We start from the raw sequence: 16406 nt of genomic DNA, 5'->3' as shown, positions 1-16406 counted from the left end.
GGCAGCTCATTCCACACACTCACCACCCTCTGCGTGAAAAAGCCATCCCTTAGGTCCCTTTTATATCTTTCCCCTCTCACCCTAAACATATGCCCTTTAGTTCTAGACTACCCCACCTCAGGGAAAAGACTTTGTCTATTTATCCTATCCATGCCCCTCATGATTTTATAAACCTCTTTAAGGTGACCCCTCAGCTTCCAGGGAAAACAGCCCCAACCTATTCAGCCTCTCACGCTGTAGCTCAGGTGTTGTCAGTGAGCATGTAAACTAACTCAGCTGAAATGTAGGAACAAGGAAAGAATGTTCGAAAACCACACCACAAAATGGTGGGAGAGACAGATACAGTGCTATAGTGAGGTAGTTGTGTTCCTCTGGAATTGTTGTGGTTCTGTTTCACCAAGCTGGGAATTGTGTTGCAGATGTTTCATCCCCTGTCTAGGTGACATCCTCTATGCTTGGGAGCCTCCTGTGAAGCGCTTCTGTGATGTTTCCTCCGGCATTTATAGTGATTTGTCTCTGCCGCTTCCGGTTGTCAGTTCCAGCTGTCCGCTGCAGTGGCCGGTATATTTGGTCCAGGTCGATGTGCTTATTGATTTAATCTGTGGATGAATGCCATGCCTCTAGGAATTCCCTGGCTGTTCTCTGTTTGGTTTATCCTATAATAGTAGTGTTGTCCCAGTTGAACCCATGTTGCTTGTCATCTGAGTGTGTGGCTACTAAGGATAGCTGGATAACTACGAAAGCAACCACCCCAACACGCACAAATGAAGTTGCATCAAGACACTGTTCAAAAGGGTCACAACACACTGCAGTACATCAGAACTGCAAAAAGAGGAAGAAGAACACCTATACAATGTATTCGCCAAAAACGGATACCCGCGCAATTTCATCAACAGATGCTTAAGGGAAAGACAATGGAATGAGGACATGCCACAACCCAAAGGACTAGCCACACTACCATACACTTCCGAACTGACAGCCAGACTACTGCGACCACTAGGACTCCTAACAGCACACAAACCAACAGCCACTCTCAGACAACAACTCACCAGAACGAAGGACCCGATACCCAGCATGAGCAAAACCAACGTAGTATACAAAATCCCATGCAAGGACTGCACAAAACACTACATGGGACAAACAGGAAGACAGCTAACAACCCGCATCCATGAAAACCAACTAGCCACGAAACGACACGACCAGCTATCCTTAGTAGCCACACACGCAGATGACAAGTGACATGAATTCGACAAAACGGGCTTCATAGACGAACACCTTGGTAGTAACAAAGTGGAAAATGGCAAGTTAATGAGTGGAATCAGAGTAAAGGTGGCAGGAAAGAAGACAGCGTATAAATGAGTACATGGAGCATAGTTCATGGGATTTGGGAATCACAGAACCAGGTTGCTTTATGGGAAGATCATCTTGTGGCAAAAAATGGAAAATACAGACAGGTAGTTAGAATAGTTATAACGGAGGACTTAATCACCGACATATTAATGGGATAATTGTAATGTAATGTTGTGTTTACAGTATTTACTGATCATAGTATGTGCCCCATAAAACAGGAAAGAAGGCATGGTGAGATATAATTTGTGGGGAATAAAGTAAGTCAAATAAATCGAGTGATAGTGGGCAAACACTTAGTGATTATTATACATAAACATGGACTTCCAAAATCATCGAGTCCCTACAGTGTGGAAACAGGCCATTCAGCCCACTGAGTCTGCACTAACTCTCTGAAGAGCATCCTTTCCCCTACACCATCCCTGTAACCCTGCATTTCCCATGACCAAGTCACCTACCCTGTCAGTAGAAGATGATATTAGTCAATCCAGAATAAGAACAGTCAACTGACAGAGAGCAGACTTCGAAGGAACATTTACAGGAATAGACTGAAACCAGAGGTCAGTGTGAAAAATAGGAATTGAACAATGGGCAACTTTAAAAGAGGAGATGGCTTATACCTTCTAATGTGAAAGGCAGTTCAAACAAATCCAGAGCTCTCTGTGTGTTCAAGGAGACAGAAGTTCAGATACAGAAGAAACAGTGTGCTTCTGCAGGTAGGGAGTATCACTGAGAATGAAACTGAATACTGGAGGTTCAGAAAGGAGCTGGAAAAGGCAAAGAGCAATTGTGAAATAAAACTAGCAGCAAAAATAGAAGGAAGTTCCAAAGCCTTCTATTGGCATGTAGTAAATGGATGATGTATTGAGGAGTAGGGTCCATAAAGGGGAGTTATACTTCAAAGCAAAAGATATGGCTGAGAAACTCAATGAAATCTTGCATCTCTGTCTACCTATGGTACAGATATTGTTCCAGCCAAGATCGAAAGTGGAAATTACAAAGGCACTTGCAATTATCTTTCAATCTTCCCTGGATTCTGGGGTGGTGCAATAAAAAACTGGAGAATTGCAAACATTGCATCCTTTTTCAATAATGCTTGCATAATCAATCCACAATTACAGGCCATTAGGTACAACTTCAGCTGTGGAGAAAGTTTAGGAAACAATTACCTTTTGGCAGAAGTAATAATCGCAGAGGAAAACATATAGATTGATTGGAAGAGTCAGCACGGATTTGTTACAGGGATATCGTGTCTCACTAATGTGGTGGAGCTTTTTAAAGAGATAACAGAAAGGGTTGAAGGGGGATGTGGTGTCCATGGAGGCAGAGTAATGACAGACCTGTGTGAAAGGTTATAGGTTACAGAATATAAAGGAAACTGACAATGTGGGAACAAAATTGTCTGAGGGATAGGAATCACATTAATGGGTAGGTTTGGATTTGGAAGAAGGTTTGTTGTGGAGTTTCGCAGGGGTCAATATTGGGACCCTTGCTTCTCTTGATACATTTATAAGTAATCTCAATCTTAGTGTGCGGGGGTAATTTCAAAGTTTGTAGACGATACAAAATTTGGGAGAATTGGAAACTGTGAGGAAGACAGTGTAGAATTTCAAAAGAACATTAACACATTAGTGGAGAGGGTGAATGGGCAGCAGAGATTCAATGCAGAGGAATGTGAGGTGACATTATTTGGAACAAAGAACACAGAGAGACAGGATAAAATAAAACATTTCAGAAGCAGAGGGTGCTGAGCATATTCAGTATGTGTATTAGTCATTACATGCGGCAGAACAGATATCGAAAGCTCTCAATAAAGCATTTAGCATTCGGGGTTTCATAATAGGGCATAGAGGGCAAGAGGAAGGAAGTTATGATGAACATACAGAAGACACTGGTTAGACCTCAGCTAGAGTATTGTTTACAGTTCTACATGTAGCACTCAGAAGGATGTGAATGCATTGAAGAAAGTGCGGAAGAGGTTTGGGAGAAACGGCCCAAGGGTGAAACACCTCAATTATGAGGATAATTTGGAGAAATTGAGACTGTTTTCTCTGGAGAGGAGAAAGCTCAGAGGAGATTTGACGTTGGTTTCACAAACATGCCTCATAAATGGATTGAGGATCAGACAGGCTAATATTAAAGCACTTGGAAATGTGATGATAATATGGCTTTAAGAGGTGTATTTTGTTCTGGCTTTATTTTGTATGAAGAAAGGTTGAGAGAGAGGTGATGAGCAGATTGCTCAGAGCCAATAAAGTGAGCAGCTTGTGAGGCCTTGGGATTTAAAAAAAAAGTTGGAATAATAGAAGCAGACTGAATGGGTGGGGTCAAGCTCCCACAGAACCGGGAATTTTAGTTTTATCTTTCTGCAGTTGCTGAGGTCTTGAAGCTGGATGTGGAAGCTCTTAAGTCTCTCACTGTCGCAGCCACAAGCTGGAGTTGTCTTCCTGCTGCTAGAATTGCATGTGAGACTATCTATTTTACTGAATTTGCCTTTGCCAAGGGTGTGTTTATGGGATGTTACAATATTGGAACAATTAATGAGAAGTGGTTATTATATATATTGTTTTGTTAAGCATTTTGAAAGAGTTACAGTTAAACCAATTCTTTTCTTGTCTTTTTTATTTTGTCTGCGTTCTAACTGTAGTGTAAAAATAAAGTATGTTTCACCAAGTAGCTTGCCCAATCAAATTGCATCTGGAATGCAACACCTTAAATAGGAAAGGGTTTGGATCTAGGCTATCTTCTTAATATAGGGGTAAAAAGTGAGGTCTGCAGATGCTGGAGATCAGAGCTGAAAATGTGTTGCTAGTTAAAGCACAGCAGGTCAGGCAGCATCCAAGGAGCAGGAGAATCAATGTTTCCTGATGAAGGGCTTATGCCCAAAACGTTGACTCTCCTGTTCCTTGGATGCTGCCTGACCTGCTGCGCTTTAACCAGCAACACATTTTCAGCTATCTTTTTAATATATTTTGAGGGGGTTTGGACTGGTCTATAACAGGAAAGAGAAACAAACACAAATTGAGAGAAATTTTCGACACATTGATTAGTTATGGAACACACGGCCTGGAAGTGTGATGCAAGTTCAAATGAAGCTTTCAAGAGATTTGGATGATTCCTATTATAGAAACAGTGTGCAGGGCATGGGGGAAAGGGAGGAGATTAATACGAAGTTAAAATACTCAGTGAGCTAGTGCAGCTGTGTTGGGCTGAATGGCCTCCTTCCACAGCGTAATGCTTCTGTGTACCTGTGAAAGCTGACAAGCTCCCTGAACCAAACAGTTTGCCATGCTATGATCTGAAAGGTAGTGACTGCGGGGAAAGTGGACGAAATGGCTGTCACCTTACACAATGCTTTAGGTTCCAGAGGATTGGACCATGTCAACTCCAATGTCTCTATTCAAGAGTTGGGGGAGACAGAAACCAGGGAATGGTATGCCATTAAGCTGAACATGGACCGTTGGGAAAAATGCTAGAATCTGTTTACAGTGAAACATTCAGAAAATCATAATACGTATCGGGCAAAACTTACAAAAGGGAAGTTTTGTTTGACAAATTTATTAAGGTTCTTGAGCAATAGAACGTGAAAACCTATCGATGTAAGTGCATTCGTATTTCTAAAAGGCATTTGATAATGTGTAACACAAGGGATTACTGCAGGATACAGAGGTATCCTCACAGCAGAACATTTGTATGCTATTGTAGCAAGTAACTGGGAAAGCAAATGGAATTTGTTATCCTTGAAATCAAAGAGGATGGTGCATGAACTAAGGAAGTCTTGTTCCAGTTGGAGAGAATGATGGCAGTGTGTGTCTACTCTCTATCCAGGAGAGTAATGCAGACTGAGACTTTGAATATATTTAAGGTTGAAATAGTCAGATTTTTCAAACTATAGGAGAATCAAGGGTTAACAAGCGGGTAAATGGAGTTGAGGCCAATGCCAAGACCTTATTGAGTAATGATGACCTATTGATGATGACCTTTATTACCCATACTTCAAGGTCTAAGTTAACCCTTGATTCTCCTACAGTTTAAAAAATCTGACTATTTCATCCTTCAATATGTTCAAAGACTCAGTCTGCATTGCTCTCCTGGATAGAGAATATGCGCACACACAAACACACACAGGCATACAAAAGCATTATTATAAATACGCACACAGACATAAATACATTCAGAAAATCAGCCATTTGGTTTTTCACTTCGCATGATAAGGGTGATGTGTCAAAACGGTATCTCGAAGTTACAGCCTCATAAGTCAGATTGCTGAAATTTCCCAAAGCAATGAACAGAGGCAAAGAGTTAAATCCGATGCTAAAAGGCCAGATGCACCCACGCATCCACCCAGATTACAAAGTGTAGGAGATGCAGACTATCTTGAGCATTACATTATTGTGATGGAATTTTTTTTTCATATTCGGGATTCCCCTTTGCATGATGAATATGGGTGGTCATTTCCCAGACTTTGTACAAAGTGAAAAAAGCAGCAAAATACCTGGGCTTTATTTTGAGTTTAATCACTCTTGTTTTTGATGAGGTGGTGTGTGCACTCAGCTGAAGCAGAAAACAATTGCCTCATTGGAATTTACAGCAGCATCAAGCTGAACTAGGAAGTCCAGTTAGTTCTTTTGCACTGACTGAGCTGTTGTGGGGCTAGAATCACGTACAGACCACACTAACGGTGAACCTGTTTTTGCAAAGTTCAGTGTATCAGACCCTGTCACCAGAAACCTGTGACCAACGAAACTGCTTGTTGTGATGATTTAGATGATGACAGTTTAGGTTTTGTGAAACATGTCTGCCCATTATGCCTTTACTCAGAAAAACACTGCTGTTCTCATTCAATAGTACATTGATGTAGCAGGGGAAACACAACGGTATGTGGGTAAATTTTCAAAGCATTAGTCAGATGTGAGCAAAGAGCTGACACTCCACAAACTGAGATCCACTTCACTCATTCACAATCCATTCAGTTAAAATCAGACTTGCGGAAGTTGTGACCTGAAACGTGTTGCTGCCAAATCCCAAAGCCATTTGGGAATCTTTGAGGGACTTGCAGTTACTAAATCAGATCAGGATGAATTCTGAAAAACCCCATTTGAAGTGATTGTCAACAAGGTCAGCCAGGTGAATCTCATAGAATCTGAGTTCCCTGATTGGGGCTGTGAACCTGGTCCAATCAGGGAGCCCTAGCTGACAGATCGAAACAGGAGTGTCTGAGGCTCCAAATAAAACCCGAAAGAACTGTAGATACTATAAATCAGAGACAAAAATAGAGATTGCTGGAAAAGCTCAGCAGGTCTGGCAGCATCTGTGGAGAGAAATCAGTGTTAGTATTTTGGGTCGTGCCACTCTGAATAACTCTGATTTCTCTCCATGGATGCTGCCAGACCTGCTGAACTTTTCCAGCACTTCTGTTTTTGTGTCAGGAGTTCTGTTCACTTGAAGAGCTGGCTCTGAGCGAGCCCCATGCGTAAATAAAGTGTGAGTTGGTGACAGGCTACCGGCCTCTGCAGAGCTATTTCACCACTGCTGACCTTTGTGAACATTACACGCACTGCAAGGGGCCAGGCGAGTTCCTTGGAATGTAATGATGACTTGAAAGTTTTGCATTGTTTTTCCCTAGCTGCAACAGGATGACACTAAAATAAGTGGAAGAGCAAAATGCAATGAGGAAATGAGAAATGTACAAATAGCTATGGACGGGCCAAAATTTGGTAGTGAATGTTTAACATGGATAAGTGTGAGGTTACCGATTTTGGTCAGAGGAATCCAAAGGCAACTCGTTATCGAAAGGGAGCGAAACTTCAGAGAGCTTCAGTGCAGAGGGATCTGCATCTTCTTGCATGAATCACTGCAAACTAGCCTGCAGATACATCAGCTAATAAAGAAGGCAAGTTGAATTTCGGCATTCACGGCTAAAGGAATGGAGTACAAAAGTATGGAAGTGTTGCTACAAGGCATTAGTGAGACCACATCTGGAATTCTGAGTACAACGTTTGTCCTTTTACTTAAACTTATGAGATCATAAGGCACAGGAGTGGAAGTAAGGCCATTCAGCCCATCGAGTCCTCTCTGCTATTTAATCATGGCTGATGGGTGTTTCAATTCCACTTACCCACATTCTCCCCGTAGCTCTGAATTCCTTGCGAGATTAAGGATTTATCAATCTCTGCCTTGAAGACATTTAACGCCCCACTGCGCTCTGTGGCAATGAATTCCACAGGCCCACCACTCTCTGGCTGAAGAGATGTCTCCTCATTTCCATTCTAAAGTGAACCCCTCTAATTCTAAGGCTATGCCCACTGGTCCTAGTCTCCCCACTTAACTGAATCAAATTCCCAGTGTCCACCCTTTCTGAGCCAAGCATTATCTTATAAGTTTCCATTAGACAATAGACAATAGGTGCAGGAGTAGGCCATTCTGCCCTTCGAGCCTGCACCACCATTCAATATGATCATGGATGATCATCCTTAATCAGTATCCTGTTCCTGCCTTATCTCCATAACCCTTGATTTCACTATCCTTGAGAGCTCTATCCAACTCTTTCTTAAATGAATCCAGAGACTGGGCCTTCACTGCCCTCTGGGGCAGAGCATTCCACACAGCCACCACTCTCTGGGTGAAGAAGTTTCTCCTAAATGGTCTACCCCATATTTTTAAGCTGTGTCCTCTGGTTCAGCACTCACCCATCAGCGGAAACATGTTTCCTGCCTCCAGAGTGTCCAATCCTTTAATAATCTTATATGTCTCAATCAGATACTCTCTCAATCTTCTAAACTCAAGGGTATACAAGCCCAGTCGCTCCAGTCTTTCAGTGTAAGGTAATCCCACCATTCCAGGAATTGACCTTGTGAACCTACGCTGCACTCCCTCAATAGCCAGAATGTCTTTCTCTCAAATTTGGAGAACAGAACTGCACACAGTACTCCAGGTGTGTCTCACCAGGGCCCTGTACAGCTGCAGAAGAACCTCTTTTCTTCTATACTCAATCCCTCTTGTCCATCCTTTCTAAGCCAAGCATGGTCTTGTAAGTTTCCATTAGATCTCCCCTCAACCTTCTAAACTCTAATGAATACAATCCCAGGATCCTCAGCTGTTCATCGCATGTTAGGCCTGATGAGGGATGTGATCACATTGCAGGTAGCTCAGTGGAGGTTCACAAGGTTGATTCCAGAGGTGAGAGGTTTCTCTTGTGAAGAGAGATCGCGACGTGTAGGCCAATACTCTCTGGATTTTAGAAGAATGAGAGGAGATCTAATGGAGGAATATAGGATGCTAAATGGACAATGTGGACACAGAAAGGAAGTTTTCTCATGGAGGGCAATCTAGAATTTTAAGTTAAAGGGCAGTATAATTAAAACAGAGATGAAGAGAAATTACTTCTTTCAAAGTGTTGGGAATCTGATCTGCCAGAACATGGTCAATCCTGGGACATTCAGTCAATTTAAGGAGAAGACAGATTTTTACTTAGTAAAGGGTTGAAGAAAGCAGGCAGGCAAGTAGAATTGAGGTAGACATGAGATCAGTCATGATTGTATCAAATTGCAGAACAGTTCAAGAGACTGAATTGTCTACTCCTACTTCTAGAATCCCGACAGTGTCGAGGCAGGCCGGTGGGTCCTCATTGACCCTCTGAAGTGCATCCCATTCAAACCCACCCACCGCACCCCCCCCACCATAACCCTGCACTTCCCATGGCTAACCCACCTAGACTACATATTCCTGGACACTGTGGGCAATTTCCCATGGCCGATTCACCTAACCTGCCCATCTTTGGACCTTGAAGGAACCTGGAGCACCCAGAGGAAACCCACACAGATACTGGGAGACTGTGAAAACTCCACACAGGCGTGAAGTCACCGAAGGCTGGAATCGAACCTAAGTCCCTGGCACTGTGAGGACGCTCAAGTTCTTAACATTCTTATTATTCAACCTGATGTCATGTGATATTGCCATTTGTCAATAAAGCAGGGATAACATGCCCATACAAACAGGTGTCTTTGTTTCACCAGGAGCTCGAAAACTAATATTGAAATTGATCTCTGATGGAAAAGTTGCGGGTATGTTTCCTGTTGCTCATAGCAGAGATATTGGTGTTAATGTGACTTGCTTGCTAGATTCAGTGAATAAATATCTGGTAAGTACGAGCATTGTGTATCCAAGGAAGATTACTTACAGCTGACCAATTCAACACAATGTAGGAACAAATTACTGCAGACAGTGGAATCTGTGCTGAAAACAACAAATGCTGGAGATCTCAGCAGGTCAGGCAGCCTCCATGGAGAGAGAGCAAGCTAATGTTTCAAGTTCAGATGACTTCCTCAACAGAGATGAAGTGAAGAGTGAAGGGGAGGGGGCAGCATTTATGCTATTGATGGACTGTGAGGGGGTGGAGTGCTGGGGGAGAAGAATGTTGATAGTTCATTTTAAGTAATCGGAATGTGAGAATGGTAGGACAATGATTTGTCTAACTGCCGGACTGAAAAGGACAGACAGTCCCAGTGGGGTGATGATTTGCAGATGCTGCTGTTGGACTGGAGTGGGCAAAGTTAAAAGTCACATAACACCAGATTATAGTGCAGCAGGTTTATTTGGAAGCACTAGCTTTCGGAGCGACGCTCCTTCAACAGGTGGTTGTGGACTATAAGATTGTAAGACACAGAACTTATAGCAAAAGTTTAGTGTGATGTAACTGAAATTATATATTGTAAATATATGTGGTAGGACTTAATCTGAACTATCAATGTTTGCTCACACCCCCAGCACTCCAAACCGCCCCCCCCCCCCCTCTACTATTGCATCAATGCGGCATTCTCCACAATTCACCTCAGCTCTGATGAAGAGTCATCCAGACTCGAAGCATTAGCTCGCTCTCTCTCTCCATGGATGCTCCCTGACCCACAGTGATCTCCAGTGTTTGTTGTTTGAATTCAACACAAAGCCTGTTTCAGCTGAACTCGGGGTCACTATTTAAAACAGAGAAAAGGCCAACTGTTTGTTTCCCGTATCTGGTTGCGGAGATTTGGAATTCTCTCCCCAAAAAGGGAGAGGAAGCGGAGTCTTTAAATATTTTTAAGGTAGAGGTGGATAGATTCTTTTTAAGCAAGGGGGTAAAAGGTTTCCAGGTATAGGCAGGGGTGCAGAGCTAAGGTTATAATCAGATCAGCCATGAATAGTACAGCATTAGCTTTAATGGGCCAAATGGCCTGTGACTGCAGCTTTCGTTGTGTGTCTGTTTATGGACGTTGCTGACATTTCAGTCACTGAAAATTCTCTTCCATCATAAATGCTCTGTTGTTTCTCTCTAGTATGCAGGAGAAATCATGAACCTGGAACAATCGCAGGAAATGTAAAACTTGCACCCACACCTCCACACTCACTTCCCTCCAAGGCCCCAAGGGATCCTTGCATATCCGCCACAAGTTCACCTGTACCTCCACACACATCATCTATTGTATCCACTGCACCCGATGTGGCCTCCTCTTTATTGGGGAGACGGGCCGCTTACTTGCGGAACGCTTCAGAGAACACCTCAGGGACGCCGGGACCAACCAACCCAACCACCCCGTGGCTCAACACTTTAACTCTCCCTCCCACTCCACCGAGGACATGCAGGTCCTTGGACTCCTCCACCGGCAGAACATAACAACACGACGGCTGGAGGAGGAGTGCCTCATCTTCCGCCTGGGAACCCTCCAACCACAAGGGATGAACTCAGATTTCTCCAGTTTCCTCATTTCCCCTCCCCCCACCTTGTCTCAGTCGGTTCCCTCAACTCAGCACCGCCCTCCTACCCTGCAATCTTCTTCCTGACCTCTCCGCCCCCGCCCCACTCCAGCCTATCACCCTCACCTTGACCTCCTTCCACCTATCACATCTCCATCGCCCCTCCCCCAAGTCCCTCCTCCCTACCTTTTAGCTTAGCCTGCTTGGCACACTCTCCTCATTCCTGATGAAGGGCTTATGCCCGAAACGTCGAATATCCTATTCCTTGGATGCTGCCTGACCTGCTGTGCTTTAACCAGCAACATATTTTCAACCTACCATATATACTCGAGCAATAGCCAGAATTTTTTTGATTACTTTTTAAGGTTAAATTTATGGGGTCGATTCTTACATGGATGCTATGTTTGTGGGGCTGAAATTAATGCCCGTCAAAATTCATGTCGTATCATTAGCTGAAGCCCAATTGGTGTCAATTTGGCTCGTGTATATGGAATTCCAAACATCTCAACCAGGAATCCCCTTGGACTTATTAGCCCTAACTTCTCAAGTCTCTCTTTATTACTCAGCTCTGGGAACAGTCTCACAAATTAAAAGAGCGTGCTGTGTCAATTTGCTTTGTTTTCCTTTGGGTTTACAAGGTTGTGGGTGGATCATTGTCAAGGTCTTTAAAATGAGACAGTGGAACAAAGAGACACTATTTCTGCTGCTGGGGGGTAAAGTGCACACTTTCTTAATGACTCACTCCTGTCACGGGCAGCAAACATATCTCAGACTCTTCATTCAGAAGCTCCGACCACATCCTATTGAAAGGGTTAAGGAGATGTACCGGTGACTTACAGCTTTCTGAATGCACTGCACCTTATCACAGCTCCACCTCTTGAATGTATATCGATTATGTCACACTTCAAGTCCCAGCAAAAAGTTTTAACCTGCTACATCCTGAACCTTTTCCCACTGTAATCCCGTTTGGAAGCGTGAAAGTTCCCACAGCTCCTCAGTGAGTAGTGGGAGTACACAGAAAAGCTTCATGAGAAGCTAGGGGGAGGTTCTCCTTTACTGTTGTAATCCCATTTGGGATCTAAACCCTCACTTCGAGAAGACCTGCTTTAATCCCTTGGTAAGTCCCAAAATATAGGAGCAGAAACACCTTCTATCATTGGAACTTGTTTTATCAAAATGAACAAAGATATAAAAATAATCACTACAGATCTTAGAGCAGATATACGGGGAATATTTTCACATGATTTTTATCATTTATGTAAATGATTTGGATGTGAATATAGGTTACTAAGTTTGCAAACGACACCGAAATTGGAGGTGTAGTGGACAGCAAAGAAGTTTACCTCAGATTACAATGGGACTTTGATCAGATGGACCAATGGGCTGAGGAGTGGCAGATGGAGTTTAATTCAGATAATTGTGAAGTGTTGTGTCTTTGAAAGACAAAGCAGGACGTGACTTAATCGTAAGGTCATCTGGAGTGTTGCTGAACAAAGAGACCTTGGAGTGCAGGTTCATAGTTCCTTGAAAGTGGAGTCACAGGTAGATAGGATAGTGAAGAAGGTGTTTGGTTTGCTTTCCTTTATTGGCCAGAGTATTGAGTACAGGAGTTAGGAGGTCATGTTGCAGCTGCATAGGACATTGGTAAAGCCATTTTTTAAAAATTGCATGAAATTATGGTCTCCTTGCTATAGGAAGGATGTTGTGAAACTTGAAAGGGTTCAGAAAATGTTTAAAGAATGTTTCCAGGGTGGAAGTGTTTGAGATGTAATCAGAAGCTGAATAGACTGGGGCTATTTCCCCTGGAGCATTGGAGGCTGAGGCGTGATCTTATGGAATTTTGTAAAATCATGAGAGAAATGGATAGGGTAAATAGCCAAGGTCTTTTCCCTGGGGCGAGCAAGTTCAAAACTAGAAAGCATATATTTCAGGTGAGACGGGAAAGCATTAAAAGGGACCTAAGGGGCAACCTTTTCACACAGAAGGTGATGTGTGTATGGAATGAGCTGCCAGAGGAAGTGGTGGAGGCTGGTACAATTACAACATTTAAAAGGCATCTGGATGGGTATATGAATAGGAAGGGTTGAGACGGTATGGCCCAAGTGCTGGCAAATGGGAATAGATTAATTTAGGATATCTGGTTGGCATGGAAGAGTTGGACTGAAGAGTCCCTGTTGTGCAAGCTATATGACTCTATGACTGTAAACTAAATTTGTCTGTACATCATTGACCAGTATTTCCGAAAACCTTCCCACGGTACTGTATGACACAACACATCACTAGTTGCAGAAAGTAGATCTTAAGCCTTCAATTCCTACCCAAGACTCAGCGCGCTGTCAACCAATACAGAAATGTCATGCAAAAGTAAACTTTTCTAAATAAGCAAGCAGTACAGTGCCAGGAGAAGTGTTCAATTATTATGTGTTTTTAGCATATCATGGGGCAATTTCAGTGGTAACAAAGAATTTTTTTCCCCAGCAGGGAATATTCTTCCGCTTTTTCCTTTGAAGGAAATTGATCCTCACGTCACTATTTGAGTCATTCTGCACAACATTAATGCAATGCTCAACTATTATGAAAAGGAATTATATAAACGTCTGTTATCAAATTTTCACTGCAAGGTTGCAACCCGTAGTCTGTGGTGATCAAGAGGTTGGGTAACTATGATTTGGAGATACCGGTGTTGGGCTGGGGTGTACAAAGTTAAAAATCACACAACCCCAGGTTATAGTCCAACAGGTTTAATTGGAAGCACTAGCTTTCAGAGCGATGCCCCTTCATCAGATAATTGCGTCGCTCCGAAAGCTAGTGCTTCCAATTAAACCTGTTGGACTATAACCTGGTGTTGTGTGATTTTTAACTTGGGTAACTATCATGTTGTCAAAATCTTTCTTCCAAAAACAGAGCAGTTGAATTATAAACAGCTTTACAGTCTATGCTGAAACATTTTGATTTATTTAACTTTGATGCCAGTGTTGAAAAGTGTGTGAATTAATGAAAGAAAGCTAACGCCCAGATTGTTTTAAGGTAAACGCAGATATAAATCTATGTGAGTGACACGCATTCTTTCAAATTAAGAGCCTGAGAGAACAAACAGTTCAACGAATTCTCGAACTTCAACAACAAAGTGCGAGCCAGACCACAATGTCATAGGGTACTCACCATCTTTCCATTAAGGGCAAGCTTTGTTTTTCCTGCCATGTCTTTCATCGACAAAACATTTGATAGCTTCACCAGAGACTTGTTGGAAAGAGGGATGGAGATCTACAGTGGTGGAGTAATCTAACGATCCCTTTGTACCCAGATTACTGCTGTCAGTCTTCCTCAGGAAGGACTGTCATAGCAACAGACCACAGGAGGAAGTGGTGATCTCACCCCGATGAACCACCCTTACTTCACTTCAGTAAACGAGGATGGATGCTCACACCACGTCAATACTTATAATTTTCTACCTGATTAAGACACATGCAAAACTTCCCACAGATTATTTGGATCTTATTCTAATGGAAGCAGGTTGGGATTGGGAGTTTGGTAGATTGGCCCCAGAGAGAGCTGCAAGTACATCAGAGTTTGAACACACAAGTCTTAGCGACTGGGGTAGTATCGAAAGACATTTTCTCTGATTCATGGTTAAACACAGCCACGTCCACGTCCAAAGGCTGGGTGAGAGTAAGAATATGGCTGTAGGAGTGAGAGGGAAATGGTCATGTCATGGTGGTGCCTCTGGACTAGTAGATCCAGAGGTGATGGGTTGGGGGCAAATCTTATGATGGTAATGGGAAGTTACATCTCCTTTATGAAATTCGTATCAGAAACGGTGAGCACAACAATTACCTTATGAACTGTTGTCAAAACCCATGTGACTCATTGCTGTCTTTAGGGAAGGAAATGCACAGACCTTTTCTGGGCTTTGGCTTACATGAAAGTGGTTGACTCTGGGTTGCCCTTAATAACTTAGCCCAAGGGCAATTAAGGTTGGGCAGCAAGAGGACCTCCGAGATGTGGGAAGGTGCCTGGGTAGCCAGCAAAAGGTAGAGATGGGTTTATACAGCTGTAATCATTTGCTCCCAAGACAGGACTACGTGCTGGAAAGTGGGGTCCAAACCTCTTCACCCACAAGGAAACCTAAAATAGAATCTTTCCCATTTCCACAATCGGGATCCTTCTGCTTGCTAAAGGGTCTGCCTGAGACCTCTCAAGTGCAAATTACAAGCTCTTGCAAGGTTGCATATTTAAGAGAGAACTTTGCTGCATTCCGGTCCTCCTCACGCACTCCAAAGCAGAACGAACCCGTGGATTGAGAATGGAATGACTGGCAAAGGAGGCAGTTTCATCCGTTTTGCCAGCCTGAAGCCAAGGGATGCGGAATGTCAAAAACACAGTCGTGATGTCGGAGTCGTCCCGCTGCCTATCTACAGAGACAAGTGGGGAGTCTTCATAAATGAGTAAACATGTCAACAGGTTGGGGAGTCAGGACAATAGTCAGCTCTCATGTACGGTAAGGAACTCGAATGTTGTAGGCCATTGTCAAAGTGGGTAACAATTTCACATCAGGCGAAAGACTTTTAAACTATGTCTAAAGACTGGCACACATTACCTGGCCTACATTACTGTGAATTACAAGGCATACATTACCTGGTCTATATTATCGTGAATTACAAGACATCACATTACCTGGCCTCAAGGCACACATTACCTGCCCTACATTACTGTGAATTATAAGGCACACATTACCTGGCCTCAAGGCATCTCAATGCTTGGCCTACATTACTGTGAATTACAAGGCACACATTACATAGCCTATGTTATTGCGAATTACATGGCACACATTACCTGGCTACATTATGTGAACTACAAGGTATAATATTATCTGGGCTACATTATTGTAAATTACTAGGCATCACATATCCTGGCCTACATTACTGTGCATTACAAAGCACACATTACCCGGCCTACATTACTGTGAATTACAAAGCACACATTTCCTGGCATACATTACTGTGAATTACAAAGCACATTTCCTGGCCAACTTAACTGTGAATTACAGGGCACACATTACCTGGCCTACCTTACTGTGAATTAGAAGGCATACATAACCTGGCCTCAAGGCATCACAACACCTGGCCTACAATATTGTGAATTACAAGGCATCACATTACCTTGCGTACAATACCGTGAATTACAAAGCACACATTTCCTGGCCTACATTACTGTGAATTATAAGGCACACATGACCTGGCCTACATTACTGTGAATTACAAGGCATCACATTACATAGCCTATGTTATTGTGAATTACATGGTACACATTACCTGGCTACATTATGTGAA

The 16406-nt window shown here is 42.9% G+C and overlaps 1 protein-coding gene across 2 annotated transcripts in view; it reads right to left on the bottom strand.

Moving 5' to 3' along the window:
• LOC132823142 (regulator of G-protein signaling 14-like) overlaps positions 1-14310 on the bottom strand; it is a 100978-nt gene extending 86668 nt beyond the window's left edge. For both annotated transcript variants that reach the window (XM_060836705.1, XM_060836706.1), the window contains exon 1: positions 14239-14310. In XM_060836705.1, coding sequence (XP_060692688.1) covers positions 14239-14249 — 11 coding nt within the window. In that variant the 5' untranslated portion in view covers positions 14250-14310. The remainder of the gene's footprint in view (positions 1-14238) is intronic.
• Between the last annotated feature and the right edge of the window lie 2096 nt (positions 14311-16406).

This window comes from Hemiscyllium ocellatum, chromosome 16 (genome assembly GCF_020745735.1).
Source record: "Hemiscyllium ocellatum isolate sHemOce1 chromosome 16, sHemOce1.pat.X.cur, whole genome shotgun sequence".
Classification (NCBI taxonomy): Eukaryota; Metazoa; Chordata; class Chondrichthyes; order Orectolobiformes; family Hemiscylliidae; genus Hemiscyllium; species Hemiscyllium ocellatum.
Note: the sequence above shows the minus strand (reverse complement) of the source record. Positions and strands in the feature narration are given on the sequence as shown.